The sequence below is a fragment of the Poecilia mexicana genome, unplaced genomic scaffold, assembly GCF_051168715.1.
Source record: "Poecilia mexicana isolate PSO_F unplaced genomic scaffold, ASM5116871v1 scaffold_5, whole genome shotgun sequence".
NCBI lineage: Eukaryota > Metazoa > Chordata > Actinopteri > Cyprinodontiformes > Poeciliidae > Poecilia > Poecilia mexicana.
This window is the reverse complement of record NW_028263374.1, coordinates 28,023,067-28,040,438: the sequence shown is the minus strand read 5'-3', so window position 1 is coordinate 28,040,438 and position 17,372 is coordinate 28,023,067. Positions and strand designations below refer to the sequence as shown.

Genomic DNA, 17,372 nt, shown 5'->3' with positions numbered 1-17,372 from the left:
TTTTTGCTTGTGTAGTAAAATGGAAAAAGGAAGGAGTGAAATAGAAATGAGAAACTGACTTGATGTTAATTTTTCTAGTTGTATTAATTATGGAGGCATAATCGGCGGTACGAAACGTCCGTCCGTGCTCGGAGAGATTCAGGAATAAACGTTGACCACCAGAGGGCGTAATTATGTAACTCCAAGAAAAGTCGAAATGCCTGTTTTATCACTATGATTATGAAGAAAGCAAAATTCACAATCAACATCTTCATGTTGTCAATTTTGATTTTCTGATTTTATGTTGGTGCATAAAATCAGATTTTATTTTTTTGAAATATGGCAAAAACAAACAACAACAAAAACTGAAAGATTTCAAGTAGAGCACGATAATTTCTGATCAGAAACATTTTGCTTAAGATCGCTAAATAAGGGCTCCACCTGTGTATGGCAGGTCAGTGTAGCATATAATTAAATCACGCGATAAGTGCTTGTCTCCTATTATATATGTCAAATATAAGCCGAAATAATTTGAGAACATAGTCGTGAAATTTGGAGAATGAAGCGGTAATTTTATGAGAACTCTAACAAGAAAAATATTCAAGTTTTTTTTCTACAATATTGTAATATTGAGATGGCCTTCTGGAAAATTGCAGTTTTATTCTGCTAATGACTATATTCTCATAATTAAACAAATATTTTTGTATTCTACCCCTAGTATTCCATCATACAACTTGCAGAAGAGATAACTGAAGTAAAAGCCACTTTTTGAAAATATATTCTGTCATTTGTAATTTATTTTCTATAAAAGAAATCAAGAAAAATAATCAGAAATCATATTTGATATATGATTTCTGATGTGTAAACATACTAGAACAGTGCAAAGTACTTCCAGTGACAATACCTTTGTGTTTAAGTCATAAATCATTATGATGGAGTACTGGGGTCACACTAAGAACGTAAAAAATAAGATTACGAGAATAAAGTCAGAATATTATGAGAATACCCTCAATTAAGGAAAAGAGTTGTAATACTAAGAAAATGAAGTTGAATTAATTTTAAAATGAAGTTGTAGTCTTACGAGAATAAAGTTCAAATATTATGATTTTTATCTTCTTACAATATTGTGACTTTATACCCATATTAATTAAATTTTATTGTCATTATTTTGACTTTATTCTCATAACACTACGACTTTATTCTCGTATTATTTCGGCTTTACCTCGTAATATAACGTTTTCATAATTGTATTACTTTTTTGTCTTTCTTAGTATGGGCCTAATACTCCCATGCTCTTGTTTGCTTACATATTAATGTGTGTCTATTATATGACAAGCTGTCCTGCCATACCGGCGTGGCTCGGCCCCAGCAGCCGTGTCAGTGTCTCCACGTAAAAACCTGGGGAGTCGGAGCTCAGAGTAGTTCAGGACCTGAGAGCGGAATGGCGGCTCCTCGGAGTTTCTTCTTCTCTGTCTGCGGGTTTTTTCTGCTTTGCGCCTCTGGATCCGGGACTTCAGGCTACAGGCGAGCAAACCAGGAGCGTTGCGGCTACAAGGTAAAAAACAAAACAAAACAAATATAAAATCACAACTTTTATATCTGTTTCGTAGCTTTTAGCATTCAGTGGTAGAAAGGTTTGTTTCGGGTCCGATGTAGAGAAGAGGGGGTCTCCCTACCTGTGCTGGGCTGCAGTTTTTCAACCCTTGGAAAGCAGACAAACTTCCTCGATGTGTTTCTCATAATAATGAAGTTTGGATGCATTTCAGACATACCAGCACTTAAACATTAGCTATTCCTTATAGTGATCTAAAATAAACCACCTGGTGTGTTAAAAATGTCTCAGCAATCTGTGTTTTTTTGATGGGTTTTAAAGTATTAAACTAGAACAGACTTAATTTTTCTTAAGTTGTTTTTTTGTCAGATTTTTCTGTTGGATATATATTGTCAAAAAACAGAAGCTTTTAGGTAGATTCAGTTTATCTTAAAACTCCTGTTCTGCTTTAATGCTTCTTGGAAAAAGAAACAAGTAGACCCCAGAGTTTACATAAATAAAGACAAATAAACAAACAAACAAAGCTATCAGATGGTTGATGATGGGTTAAGACACAAACAGGAACAACTGTTTTAAGTCTATCCATTTGGAATAATTTATTTTTAATGTGCTGTACACTCATTGCATACAGATTTGTTTATTATTATTATTAATATTTAGTTTGATTCCTTTTTTAACACCTGACTGTTTCAGGTATGAAATGTTTGGTTATGACCGCACATCAATTCCCAAGATAACTTTCTAGAATCTAGTATCTACGCTGCAGTGAGTAAACGTGATTTTACGTTTACATGTCAACAGCTAAGCTACAGAATTATTAATGGTTATATATGTAGGGAAAAAAATGCCTGTTTTAGAAATGCTCAGTAAAATGTGGCTAAGCACCAATATCAGTGGAAGTGGAGTTTAAAAGGTTTTCAGATCCATGTCTAATTAAATTAAAATTTTATGACCAATTATCTCCAGTTTTTAAAATAAAACAAACAGAAAATATTTATGAATGAATATTAATAACTCTGTGTGTGTGTGTGTGTGTGTGTGTGTGTGTGTGTGTGTGTGTGTGTGTGTGTGTGTGTGTGCGCGTGCATGTGCGTGTGTGTGAGGTGTTGTGTGGGGCTCAAAGCGGCTGCTTATGCCTTGGGCCGGCCCAGGTGATTTTACATACATTGGTACGGATCTGGATCCATTTGGGGAACGATTAGCTTTCAAGTCGAGCCGTTAGTCTTCAGTGATGTCTGGTCCAATTCCCCACTGTCTTCATGTAAGTTTGTTTTTCTGTGCATTTCTTTCAAGACGAGATGAGAATTAAACGAGATTTTTTTTTTTTGCAGTTCGAATCAGAATCAGTGCTGGTTATATCATTGTTTGGTTGGTTTCTGATGGAGTCGACGGATTGGTGTCGAGTTTTCTCCTGTTGATAGACAATTCCTACCTTCCTTTGATGCTTTTCTGCGTGTCATCCTGGTTTCCTCTTTACAGCTTTGAAGTGTTTTCTACAGGAAGCCTCACACTGTTTACTCTGCTGAAACATTCCTTCCTGCAGCCCCACCCCCAAACACACGCGCGCACACACACACACACACACACACACACCCACGCATACGCACACACACACACACACAGATGCACACACGCACGCACACACACACGCACACACACACACACACACACACACACCCATGCATACGCACACGTTTGTGTTGCTATCTTTGTGGGGACTTTCCATTGACTTCCATTCATTTCTACAGCCTAAACCTTACCTTTACCCTTTTCCTAACCCTAACCATCACATACCTAACCCTAATCCTAACCAACCAAAACTCAATTCATACCTTAGCCCTAACTCTCACCCCTGACCCAAAAACAGGGTTTCCCCTTGTGGGGACCAGGCTCCGATCCCCACAACGTAGTATATGTCAGGAAAATCGTCCCCACAAGGTATTACAAACAAACGCACAGCCACACACACACACACACACACACAGCCACACACACACACAGCCACACACACAGTCTCCTGCTTCCTGTCCTTTCAGATCAAAGCGTGCAGGATGGGGGCGTGCCGCCCGGCTCTGCTACAGGTGTGAGCTTATTAAAGCCTCTGTCTGGTAATTTCATGTCTGTTTGAAAAGAGTCCTGCTTTGGTCTGGCATGATATTTCATGACTGATCAAATTATAGGCACTTCAGGTCCCAGAGGCTCGTCTCTTTGGTCCTTTTAACTCCTGGTGGAAGAATCTGCGTGTTTTGTGGGTTTTTTGTCTTCAACTTTGAAGGCAGATGTTTACAACATAGTTGCACGATAAATAAAATGTGCTCCATAATTCCCATTACGTTCATGTTTTTATTTCCATTACATTTGTTGTTTTTGGTTGTTGTTTTTTTATTTTGGATATTTCAAATGTCTTCCATTTCCAGTGTTAAAGATGAAGTGTTTAACATTTATGGAGAATATATTTTTTTACATATTTTTTAAACTGTCATCATGTTGTCACAATTTATGAGACAGACTATCTGTGAAAAGATCGATCTCTTTCACCTCGTACTTGAGTTACTATTGCCGTCTGAAGAAATGCGCTGCAGACCAAAAACCACCAATCGGATCCAAGAGGCGGGTCTTAGCGCTGTCAATTAACCTCATGTATGTGCTGCTAAATGTGCTAATGGTGAAAAACACAACTTACCGTTACAGGACAACGGTTTATTTGCCATCATCAATGGCTATGCTACCTAGCCTGAGCATTCACAAGAGGCTATTCTAGCCACAAGGTACCTCTCCAGCTAGCTTATGGCGCTAGCTGGAGAGGCGCCACAAGAAATTGTGATTGACAGCGCTAAGACCTCCTTCCTGCCTCTGATTGGTTGTTTCCAGTTACCACTGGAGAGGGCAGAGGAGCTCAATTTTTTTCTGGTGCCCATCGCTGAAGATTATGTTTTAATTCCTTTAAAGCTACAACTTTACTCTACGCTTTAGCATTAGCACTTTAGCATTAGCTCTTTAGCATTAGCTTCTGCTAAGGACATGTTGGTTTACCATTTGCAGAACTAATGTTTATGATTAGAGCTTCAGGGTTAGCGGTGCCCACCACTGAGGATTACGCTGTAATTCCTATAAGGTACAGCTTGAGCATTTTTGTTTTTTAGGATCAGTGTTTTACTTGATTTAATTTAAAGAAGCAAAAAGTATGCACAGATGAGTTTATATGTTATGGGCCTTAGAAAGAAATTCACAATCTGAATCGGCAGCTGGTAAAAGCCTAGTCAGTGCTAACTGATAGTGTAACACTGGGTTTTCTGGAGCTGATTTCCGGTTTCTTTTTAAAGTTATTTCTTTTATTGCACTGTGAATGCAGCAAAATGGAAAACTCTCCCAGAAGTCTGAACCTTCAGAAGCTCCCGCAGCTGCAGTAAACCTCCAGCAGAGCCTGGAGGGAACCATAGACCCACAGCGGGTCATCAGGAACATTTGGTCTGCACTGCAGATAAACATCTGTCTCTAAAGTCACAAAATCACCTTCAGGTTTTCAGTTTCAGTCTTCAAAAACCAATACTCACCAAATGTAAGGAAACCTCAAACTCTGACTCAAGCATTCTAAAATAAATAGTTTCTAGGAACTAAAAAACATCCCATAAATCTGATATACGAGCAGTTCCTGTGCTCTGGACACAAAGAGGAGAAGAAAGTGGTAAAACCATAAAAATGGAGGCTGGGGTACAAAAGCACAGCATGTTTTGAAGGAAGAACTGCTGTTTGGGTCACATTTAAAGGGCTCATAAAAGCCGAGTTCAAGTGAACGGCTGATTGCTGGAGGTGTGTGAAGACAACAGGATGTGATGTCATCTGCAAATGGACTAACAGTTTGATGACTTTTCCTTTGACATGCCAAATCTGATTGTAGTCAACGTGAGTTTTATCTTCAAGATGCACATAAATCATCCAAACTAGCTTGTTTTTGGTTCACTTTAATGTAAAACCGATTGTGCTCCTTGAAAAACTGGTTTGATTCGACGTCCTGAATGTTTATTTAAATTTTTACAGAACAAAATTGAAGTTTTCAGCAAGCTTGCCTTCAATTACCAGTGGGGAAAAAAAACATATTTTTCAGTGTTTGACTTGGTAACTGAAGGAAAATGTCCGGCTTTTATGTAATGCACTGCAAAAACACAAAATCTTACTAAATAATTTTGCTCTAGTTTCTAGTGCAAATATTTTATTACATTTGAAATGACCTACAAGGAACTTTGCAGCTCATTACTATTGATGTCAGAAGTACTAGTTCCATTTGCAGACTATTTCAATTATAACAAGATATTATTTTCCCATGTAATAAGTGGAACTAGAACTTCTTCATCAATATTAAAGAATTGTTGAACCTGTAGTTTAGAGTCTAATAATTAATAATTGTTGTATTTGATGAAATCATCTTTCTCTGTAAGGGGAAAATGTCTTTTATTATTATTTTTATAATAGATTTCTTTATATTCTTGGGTTTAAGTCAAGCCAATTGACAGTTTTCCCAGATTGAACAACTTAAATGTTCTTGGGCTTTAACAATGTTTCAGCAACAACAACCGTCTCTCTTTGTTTTTTTCCTGCTGCCTTCTTGAACTTAACGAAGCGACCACATGAGCCGGTTCTCCACCTGCTGGTTCTGGTTCTGGTTGAAGTGGTTGGTTTCCTGTAGAGCAGAGCACAATGAATCCTGTTCCCAGCTGCAGTCCAAGACAAAAGAGCGGAACAACAGACACGGTGGAGAGGCGGCTGAATGACTTGGAGTTCAGCAGCAGACACACTGAGCTGGATAGAAACAACTGAATCTTTCAAAATAAAACTCCCACCACTGCTGATCGCATTTGAATGGGTTTCCGTTGAAACAGAAATCTCAGTTAATGTCAATTAGTTGATCTATTAATCTATTTTTAATTATTAAAGTCATGTTTAGTCACCTCTGAGCTTAAAGTGGTAATTTAAATCATTTTCATTATATTGACCATATAATTGTGCGATCTTTTCTCTTTGTGGAAGTTTTTCTTTCAGTGTTGCATCCTGAACATGCTGGGTTTTTATGGGGAAATATCCAGGTTGCTTTTAAAGAAACCTGCTTAAGCAGTGAAGTTTGTCCCAAAGCCGTTCAGGACAGGATGATGGATCCTTCCTTTCATGCACATCTGCTGAAGCGATCACATCCGCCTCCGTGGAGGAAAACCAGGAAATCTTCCTGCTTCCTCCACATCCTTCTCTGGATTTGTCATCCTTCTCGTTCTGCGGCGTTGTTCTGAATTGCGTCTCGTCGCCTTCCAGGGCCTCGGTGTGTTTTTGGCATCAGGGGGGAGTCCGAGGTCGTCACGGCCGGATGGGCGGCCGATGCAAAACACGTGTCTTTTCTGCCGCTGTAGCGATGGAAACCAGGGTGGAATCAGATGCTCCTCCTCTGAGGCTCAAAACAAGTAAAGTGGAATATTTTGTTCCAGTTCCTGAAGGATTTCTGAGGAAAAACAACTTTTTTCTGCTCCTCTAACTTCAGGTAACATCTGAGAGGTCCCTTTGCTAAAGTGAGAATGCTTTTAGGATATATTCTGATCGGTTATCTTTAAGCCTTCAGCCAAGTTTAAGTTTCAGGGTTTTTTCCAGTTTTTTTAACGGTGGTGAGATGAGACAATGCTGTTGATTAACGACTGTAATCAGACCTTCTAACTGTTTCATGAAAGCCAAACTACATTAATTAACTACTCTGCTGTCATTCAAATGATCAAATGTCTCCTTTATGGTCGTAACCCTAACTCAACCTTCCTCAGGCACCTTTCTTTCTTTCACCTCTACTGAAAACTGTCAAAATTAAAATCAAAAAATTAAAATGGCGCATGATTTACAATTACACAGTAAAATTACAGGAAGTAAAACAAAGCAATTATTTTATCAAATCAAACTAAATACAGAATATTTTAGTGAAACATACCAGACTGGTTTCTATACAGATTTTTAATTTAGGCCAGTTTAATAAATGTTTGCGTCCCAGTTCTACTTTCGAGTAAAAGCTACTGGATGGTTTTGCTGCTCCATAATATCAAATTTAAATAAACCCAAATAATACGGCTAACAAAAGATTATTTGTTGGGGTTTTTTTAATCGTTTTTAATTCTCTGCATCATTTTTTTCCTGATCAGTGAAATTTTTATTTTTATTTGTTTTAAATGCATCACCGTGCATGCTGACAGTGATGCTGGACAAGGTCCACACAGAACCATACAGCGGCCGCAAATGGCCCACGAACCGCACTTTGGACACGCCCCGATTACTCTATAAAATAATCAATTAGCAAAACAATCGTTACTTGCCGTCCTCATTCAGAGCTGGGTAGTAACTAGTTACATTTACTCAATTGCATTTATTTAAGTAACTTTATTTTAAAATGTACCTTTTAGAAGTATTTTTACTACACTGTACTTTTTACTTTTACTTGAGTAATTTTATTATAAAGTATCTCTTCTCTTATTTGAGTAAAATTTCTGGATTTTCTACCCACTGAATGAAAAACTAACATGTTTTAACCAGAAACAGACACACAGCTGCAGTTCTTGTTAAAGTTTCATAAGTTTTTTATTGAAAGAAACTGATTTAGAAAAAAATTATATTGTCTGATTTTATTATTTTTTTGTTATTTGTATGAATTTTTGTCATTTTGGCCTTTAAAATACCAAACTTTCCACTTTATAATCTGGTCTCTCTTTTTGCTTTAGTGAAAATATGTTGAAGTGGTGGTACTCTTGGTTGAGTGTATTTCTTTATTCTCTGGTTATCACCTGCAGAGGAAACCCAGGTGTTACCTGCAGGTCATGTGACTCGTCTGTTTGCAGAGCGGCCAGGACTTGTCTCGACTCCTGTCTTTGTAATACGAGCGAAGTGAGAGAAAGCCTTTTTTAAAGGACAAACCTTCACAGCGGGATCAGAGTGGCTCCTCCGGGTGAGGAGGAGGAGGAAGGAGGCCGGTGCTGGGTGGGGGGGGTCATTGAGGAGCAGTCATGCAGGAGGAGGAAGCTGCAGGTTTTGTTCCTGCGGTGGGAAATCTCTGGTTGGCTGCTCCTGAACACACGCTCACACACAGCGCCAGCTTTGTTGCTCCTCGCTCCGGCTTGGAGATTATTTCTCCAGCATTCGCTGCAGATCTGAGATCAGCTGATAAGAGGAGAGTTAAAGTCTGTATGTGGTGCTCAGAGTTCAGCTCTGTGTGTTTTTAAATGTGATCAAAATGTTTAATTTGGTTTCATTTCTGGGTAAATAGCAGATTTTCTGCTCTGGCTGTGATTGGTTACAACTTAAACTGAAAGCAGGAAAAAAACGAAAGCAACGATGGGAAAGTCTGCACTTTGCATGTTGGTTAATAAAGGGAAGATACTTAGGATTATTTCCCCTTCGAGGAGGAAAACGTCAAGAGAATTGGAGCTTGGAGACATCTGAAACCAGCACCCTGCAGAGATATTTAAAAGCTCCCTGTAATGCACGAGCCTAGTCACTTTCGTTAGCTGAAATAATTAAAACAGCAATTAATAAAACAGCAAATATAACTGGAACTATATTGTGTTATATAAAACTAACAAACATACCGAAATGTTAGATTTAATATCTTGTGAATTTTTTATGGCGCTCCATACTTTACGCTATGCTAGTCCACAAAATGGTGAAAACTGGAGTTAGTTTTTGTTTAAAAACATTTAAGTAAATTTTTTGAACATCTTCTATTGAGCAGTCATTACCTAACCGATGAATACATAATCACAATACTTTTACTTTTTTTAATTCGACACCTAAACATTAACCAGGATGAAGAAACAGAAGCTACTTTCACTAATAAAAACTAAAACTAAACATTATAATAACTAATAAAGTTCAGATAGTTTTAACTAGTTTTTATCTTCTAATTGAAAAACCTAATTTATGCTTTTGAGGATCAGAGAAGTCTTACACTTCAAAAACACAAAATATTAACAAGTATTTTTGGTGTAGCTTAGTGCAAAAAGCTTAGCTGACTCAAATTTAGACTAAACTGGCGCTTACGTAGTTTTTCAGCAGCATATATGGGCTTGGTCAATAATTCCTTAATATTGACGAAAAAGTTCTAGTTCCACTGGCAGATTATTTCACTTACGAGACATTTTCTCATATTATTAGAGAAATAATCTGCCATTGGAACAAGTACTTTTCATCACAATTCAGGAATTATTCACTTAAAACAAAGTTGTATTTCTTGCTGAAAATTCACTTGAAAGCTGGTTTAGTCTTATTTTAAATGCGTCAAGATATTTGCAATAGAAACTTTACCAAACTGGAACTTTTTCATGAATATCAAGGAATTATTGACTTAAACCAACTGGCTAAAAAGTTATGAGTGAGTTAGTTTTGTCTTAGTTCCAGAGTACAAAGGCATTTGCTCTAAACTAGACCAAAACTGTTTGGTAAAGTTTTGTGTTTCTTTAGTTTGGTTAATTAATGAAAGTGGTTTGTCTCTGATAAACAGGATCCTGACAGGAGTCGGTGCGTGACTGATGATTCCCGCTGCAGGTTTCCTTAATCCAGCTTTAATCCCGCCTCTCTCTGCCCGTTTAGGCTGATTAAAGGTCAGACGGGAATTTGTTTCTCCCCACATCTGGAACTGGTCCGGTCACTCTAAACAAAACGAGGGAGAGGAGAAGTCTGCTACGTGAACCTGAAAAAGCTGTAATTGAAGGAGTTCCTGTTTAATCAGATCCCAGCATCTCTTCTTTCCCCGCAGGCGTTCAGATTACCTCTCCCTCCGTTTCCTCCAATCCTGCCACCGCTCCTCCCTCTGGTTTGATTAATTGCAGTTTTAGCTAAGTGAGGCTGCAATTAGCTGTCTGATTACAACGGGAGCCGAGTTTGAGTCTGTGTGGCTCGGGGATTCCCAGGGGAAACTCTTTTCTTCTCTGATCTTTTGGGTTTTTTGTTTTTCCTGTGTTTATCTTGTTCTTATGTCCCTTTTAGAAAGTGGATTTTTGCAGGGAAATCAGCAGGAGGTTGGACAGCTGCTCTTCAGTCCATCTAACTTTACTTTTCATCGTTTACCATTTTTTCTCTGGCGTTTTTGCAGCGGTTCGCTGATGTGTCTCTGTCTGTTTGGCCTCCGGGCTCTGGAGCCAGATGCGGCTAAAACAGTAATTACTCGTTAAAAACAGCACCTGGGAACAGGAAAGAAGAAAGCCCTCTCTCTGTCTGTTGGACTCTACACTGCAAAAACACAAAATCTTACCAAGTAGTTTTGGTGCAGTTTAGTGAAAATATATTAGTACGCTTGAAATAAGACAAAACTGCCTTACAAGTAACTTTACAGCAACATATGTCAGCCTGTTTTAAGCCAATAATTCCTTATTATTGATGTAAAAGTTCTAGCTCCACTGACAGATTAATTCACTAATAATTTGGGAAAAATGTCTTGAAATAATCTGCCAGTGGAATTAAATGTTTACATCAATATTAAGGAAAGTAATAATTTAGTTTTAACTTGTCAGCATTTCTTGTTAGGTTTGTCTGATTTCAGGTTTACTAAGATTTTTGCACAAGAAACGAAGCCAAAATACTTGGTAAGATTTTGTGTTTTTGCAGTGAAATCGTAAATTTTCCCTCGGTTAGCAAGTCAAACACTAAAAATCAGATTTTTTTTACCCACTGGTAATTGCTGAAAACTTTCCTTTTGTATGGCAAATGTAGTTCTGAAGCTGCACTGCAAAAACAAACATCTTACCAAGAATTTTGGTCCAGTTTCTGGTGCAAATATCTTATTACATTTTTCAGCAGGATATGAGATTATTTTAAGCCAATAATTATTTAATATTGATGAAAAATTATTACTGATAATAAAACACTTTCATTGCCAGTTTCGTTTGCCAGTGAAACTGGTAATTTTTCATCAGTCTTAAGCAGTTATTAGCTTAAAACTTATCCTGAGGACAAGTTACTTACTAAGTTAGTGTTTTATTTCAGGTGATATTTGCAATAGGAACTATACCAAAAATACTTGATGTTTTGTTTTTGCCGTGCAAAACTTCCCTGAGCATCAAAAGCACCAATTAGATTTTTCAATTTGAAAATAAAAGTTCAAATTTCTGTTTTCATGACATGAATATTCAGCATTGAAACTTAATTTTTAACTTGAGGCAGGAAATGTCACTGGCTTTGAATAAGAGTTGCTTTGGGTGAATTTTGGAGTGCGAACTCTCACCTTCCCCCTCAGACTAAAGTCGTTAAGTGTTATTCGTCTTCAGGAAGCTGGTAATTGCTGTGGGAGGAAGGGGTCTGTGTAACAAACACTGGCATTACGGCAGACAGCAGCGTTGCCTCCTTATTCGTGTGATTGAAGCTACCTTGTTGCCCCAGTGGGGGTCCGAACACACACAGCCAATAACAGCCTTTGGTGACAGAAGGTGCAAAGCTTTTTGATCGCAACAATCCAAAACTCTGGCAAGAATCTGCTTTAAATTTTGAAGAGGAGGAGAAAATAACTGAAAAGGAGGAATAAAGTGATTTCTCACTTTACGCAGTTTCTGCCTTTCCCTGTGGGGAGATGGCAGATCTCCTCTGGATTTCCTAAAACAGGTTTTATTATTGTTATTGTTTCGTAACACTGTAGCAGAGGTGGTTACAGCAGGAAAACGTGACCCATAACTGGCAGTCTGAATGGCCTGGTACCAAAACTCCCAGACAATCAGATATGCTCCATATGTGGCACTAAAACAAATGCATTTTCAAAGTGTCTGAACGGTTAGAACGCATTTTATCTGTTTCTTAGCCCCTTTTAGTCAACTTTAATCCAACTAGAAAAGTCCATTTGCCTAGAGAGTCCGGTTCATTTTTTGAGCCATGAATATGTAATCCAGCTGATATGGATCAAAACACGCTCTGCATCCAGAACCAGAACTGAACACAGAGAAGCAGCATTCAGCTTCTACGCACCACAAATCTGGAACAAGCTCCCAGAAAACTGCAAAACAGCCGAAACACTGAGTTGCTTTAGAATGAAAACCCAGCTGGTTAGAGTTGCTTTTGAAACATTATAAATGAAACATTAATGAACATTATGGTGACAAAATGTTTCAGCGAATTTGTATGTTTGTCTTTTTATGATGCAAAGCATATTGAAATACTTTGTTGCTATACAAATAAACTTGACTGACTGATCGTAGCGTAGCGCTATCAGGAGACATTTGTCGTCGTCTTTCGCCAAAGACAAAAGAGAAATCCTCCAATCACTAAAATCTCCATTTTGTTTCCATTTTGTGAAGAAGTAAGTAGCGCTCGGTCTTCTTCAGAGGTTTTCATGTTGTTTCCTTCACTGGTTCTTGGTTCCTGCTCACAATTCTGATGCAGAAATATGTCTTATTTATTTACGCCACTGTAAAGTTCAAAAGCCTCGTCTTGCAAACTATCTCTAGTTGAGTCCAACTTTTTATCCAGACTGTAAAATAATCCAAATCGAGTCCAAAATGGTTTCATCTGCAGCTTAGAAAGAATAAAAGTTCCCCAAAAGCTCATCTGCCTCTGTGTTGCAGATTAATGTGTTTAAATGTTTTTGATGAACATGATTGTAATGTTCTTTGTCATGCTGTTCAGAAAGTGGCATTAAAGGCAATTTACTGGTGAAAATCACTAAAAATGTTTGTCTGCCAGGGGAAAAACTTCCCTGTATTGTAATTCACCCTCTCAGTTCATGCTGCCAGCGGGACATCAGGGCGCACAGCCGTATGTAAACCCTGAGGGTCAAAGGTCAACCCAGCAGTGCAGACAGGCTGAAGGCAATGTCTTAAAAAAGATTACAAAGTGTTTGAGGATTTCCAAATGTCCAGTAAATATTTTTATAGCATTTGTTGTCCTGAGTTGATGGTCAGGAGTTGAGTTTGGGCTCTAGCTTTCGTTGGAGGAATGTTGGGCGCCAATGAAGGTTTTCACAAGTACATAATTACCAGCAGATGTGTATGTGTTTGTAAGGACGGGTTGTTGTGGTACAGTGGCTGCTAATAAGCACGCTACACCTCCTATGGCATCCACTCACACACAGCTGGGGTTCCACCTTATTGCTTTCAGGTGTGTATTTGTGGTTCTTGCATGTGGCCACAGCCTGACACCTCTAACGAGACTAAAAGTGGAACGTTGTATGTGTAGGACAACATAAAAGGCAATGTGAGAGCTATAAAATTGGTAGACCTTTGTTGAAATACGCCTGAAGGGACAATATGTTTTTGTGCAGGAGAGAGAAGAAGGAGTATCTGGTAACTTCAGGCTGCAGGGTTGGCTTTGGATGTAGTGATCAGTGATGTGATTCATATCTTCTTTACAAATTTCCCAATCCTAGACAGGAAAAAGTCTTTAAAATCCACAAAATTTGTATTACAAAGACAGTTGGTGGTTCTTCATCAACTCTGACCTCAACAGCCAATATGGCTGCCACTTTTGCGAATAAATCCTGCTTATTTACAGTTCTGGCATATATTGAGCATGTGCCAATATGTTTAAATGGATAAAGCTCAGAGAACAACATTTTTATCAATGTGTAAATGCTAATAACAGAACAACTATGAAATCCCTCTGGCTTTCCAACTAGAACACTGTTAAGTTTGGAGTGACCTTCCAAAGCTATAGAAGCTGCTAGGAAAGTGCAAAATGTATAAAAATTTTACAATTAGTAAATACGATGACACACTTTAGAAACACACATTACAAATTAAAATGCATTTGTAACACTCGCTATGTGTTTACAGTTAATAAATTTGTAATAAGACCAGAGCTAGGTTCGGCTACAGGAGTAGTGAGAAGTGTAGTTTGAATTAATGACCACAGACCAAAGAAAGTTAAGTTAAAACAGCCGGCTTATTATTAGTTTAAAGAACAATAAAAGAATAAACAACAACAATGTTACACAATTAACACACAATGACACAAACTCAAAAAAAGAAAAATAGTTTCCAGTTCCTTTCAGAGTATTTTATAAATCTAAATTAAGGATACTATTTATTTTACCTAGGTTATAGTTCTATTTAGGTTCTAGTTAATACTATTTAGTTCTATTTAAGTTCTAGTTAATACTATTTATCTATTTTGATTTACAGTTTGTTTTAATCTGTTTAATCTATTTTTAATTCTTTGGTGTTTCCCTTAAGGAGTTAAAAAAAACAATAACAGCAAAACAACAACACAGCAGAACAATTCAGAAAGGACAGATCAAACTGTGCTTCAGATTGATGTCTTGTTTCTTCCGATGATCCAACAGTTAATTCTGTTTCAGTGACCCACTGCTAATACGCATGACAACATGGGCAGGTCATACCAAGTTGCAGGGTTGGCAATGTCCAGCAGAAGGCGTAGCTCCTACTTGATGGTCTTTAGCTCCAGGGTTGGCTCGCCATCTCGTTCTCCTTAGGAAGATCCAGTTCAGTGATGATCCGAGACTCTTTAGGAAGGTTCAGTTCAGTGACGATCCGAGACTCCTTAGTCCAGATCCCAGCCGAACGTAAACGACAAACAAAACAAAACAAAACAAACAAACAAAAAAAAAAAGCCTGTTGCCAACAAAGAGCGACAGTTAGCAACAGTTAGCTCCTCTGCTGACAAGCGGTTGAATTTCTGTTGACAAGAGCAGCTGTTAGCTTCAGCGGATCAGCTGTTACTCCTGTTGACTTTCAGTTGGCTTGCTGTTAGCACCAAGAGCAACAGCCGACGCCTCCGCTGATCAGCCTTCGCTTCAGCTTTCCATTTGTTAAATAAATGTTTAACAAGTACATTATCTTTAAAAAAAAAAAAGAAAACAAAAGAAACAAAATACACTTTCAACTCACCAAGTCCAGTTCCACAACACAAAAAATGATCCCGAACGCAGTCAGGGTGAGAGAAAAAATATGCGAAAAGCTCCTTCTCAAGAAATAAAAACACAAACTCGTCTTAAACAGCAAATCAGCTACGAGTGGTCCATTTCTCTTATCCGTCTTTTCTTTTCAGCACAATCCCGTTTGCTTCTGCGCTCTCTGCTTGCTTTACGCTCTCTGCTTGCTTTCTCTCACGTCAGAGAACGTAGTAACCCGATTGGCTGAAGCTAGTCACGTGGGTTACACATAAATGCGACCCTTCAGAATAAGAGAATAACAATTTTAAGATCGATTAATTCCCTATTCATTTTCCTATTTATTTATTTCCTATTTATCTAATTTACTATTATTTTTATGAAGAGGCTATTTTAACCTGGGTTACACCTTCCTTATACATTTGTTTTTATTAGTGCCTTAAATGTAGTGGGAAAAGAGAATATGTGGATTTTATTATCATATGACTGTAGTTTTATTTAACCTATAAGCCATTATTAAAATGTACCTGTTTATATCCATTTCATTTTCACCTTTAATTTTCTTTTTTTCATTAAGTGTATTATTTCTTTTGCTCGAGTCTCTTTTTGGAGTTATAAACAGCTAGCTAATTACTTAACGGCAGTCTTCTTATACCAACAGCTAGCTGCTTATGCTAACAACAAGCTGCATTTGCTAGCTAATTAGGCTAACATAAAGGTACATTTAATAACTGGTTACATGTTTACAGAATCATTGTCTTATCCCTCGTTATAAAAAACAGATACATATTGAACTACAGAAGAGAAGAAACCTGCTCTGACTTCACACTTTACCTAAATGTCGTGATATTCTACGGTATGAAGCTGGATATTTCTATTAAAATGGGTTCATACTCTCTTTTAAACTATGAAGGGCGTAATCCCAGATATGAAGTGGGAGCTGGTTTACTGATTTTGCCATTTTAAGCTTTGAATTGTCTCTGTTTCTGTCTTGCAGGTGCAGTCTGCTGCAGAGGGAGTTCGTAAATTGTTCGTCACCTTCAGGACTGACAGTGAGTTTTTCTCTGAACTGAATGACTGAGTTATCTTGATTCTGATTTCAGTGAATTGGAACAGTAAGAAACAGAAATTGCTGCCCCCATCTGTTCCTACTTGTTCTTCACTACTAATTTTAACAACGATAGTTGCCTACAGTGCCCCCCTGTGGTGTGAACTTGGAGCATGATGTGCAGTAGGTTATCGGTTCTGAACACGTTTGTGCTTCTTGGCAGCCTGTATTTGTGCTTAGGAAGTTTCCTCTTAAAGTTAGCACTCGTGCAAAAATCTCATTTTGTGGTTTTGAGTTTTTTATGTTAAGAAGTTTTAATTTGGATTAAGAGTGCATTCACACCAATCCAGTTTAGTCTGCTTTAATAAAACTGTAGTTTGTCTAGAAAGTAATCTGACTCTGGTCTGCCTACAAATGGAAGTGAACTATAGCACAGGGCATTCTGGGTAAATACGACCAACACAATGCTAGCATTAGCATGAGAAAAAGCTTGTGATCTTTAGTCAAAAACAAAAGAGAAATCCTACAACCGCTAAAATCTGACGCCACTCCATTTTTGTTTACATTTTGTGAAGAGGTAAGAAAAGCTCAGTGTCTTCTTCAAAGGCTTTTGTGTCATTTTCTTCAGTGCTTCTTGGTGCAGCGCCCCCACAGGTTAGGAAGGAAACATGTTTTTTAAAAGAGTTAGGATCGTTTGACATTGCAGTATGTATGAGAACCACAGCAGCTGAAAATGTAACAGATGTTCTGAATTTGGTCCCACATTATTATTGTGTCTGGTAGACACTAAAATTATGTGGGAGTACACCCTGAAGCAGGGGTGGGCAATCCTGGTCCTGGAGGGCCGGTGTCCTGCACCTCTTAGACGTCTCCCTGGTCTAACACACTTGAATCCAACAGCTGAATCACCTCCAAAGTGCAGTCAAGTTCTCCAGAGTCTTGCTAACGACCTC

At 38.0% G+C, this 17,372-nt stretch overlaps 1 protein-coding gene across 1 annotated transcript in view; it reads left to right on the top strand.

Moving 5' to 3' along the window:
- Positions 1–1,392: 1,392 nt before the first annotated feature.
- il17rd (interleukin 17 receptor D) overlaps positions 1,393–17,372 on the top strand; it is a 38,379-nt gene continuing 22,399 nt past the window's right edge. Inside the window, exons 1-2 of the mRNA XM_014971049.2 lie at positions 1,393–1,534; positions 16,369–16,423. Of these exons, the coding sequence (XP_014826535.2) occupies positions 1,421–1,534; positions 16,369–16,423 (169 nt within the window). The 5' untranslated portion in view covers positions 1,393–1,420. The remainder of the gene's footprint in view (positions 1,535–16,368; positions 16,424–17,372) is intronic.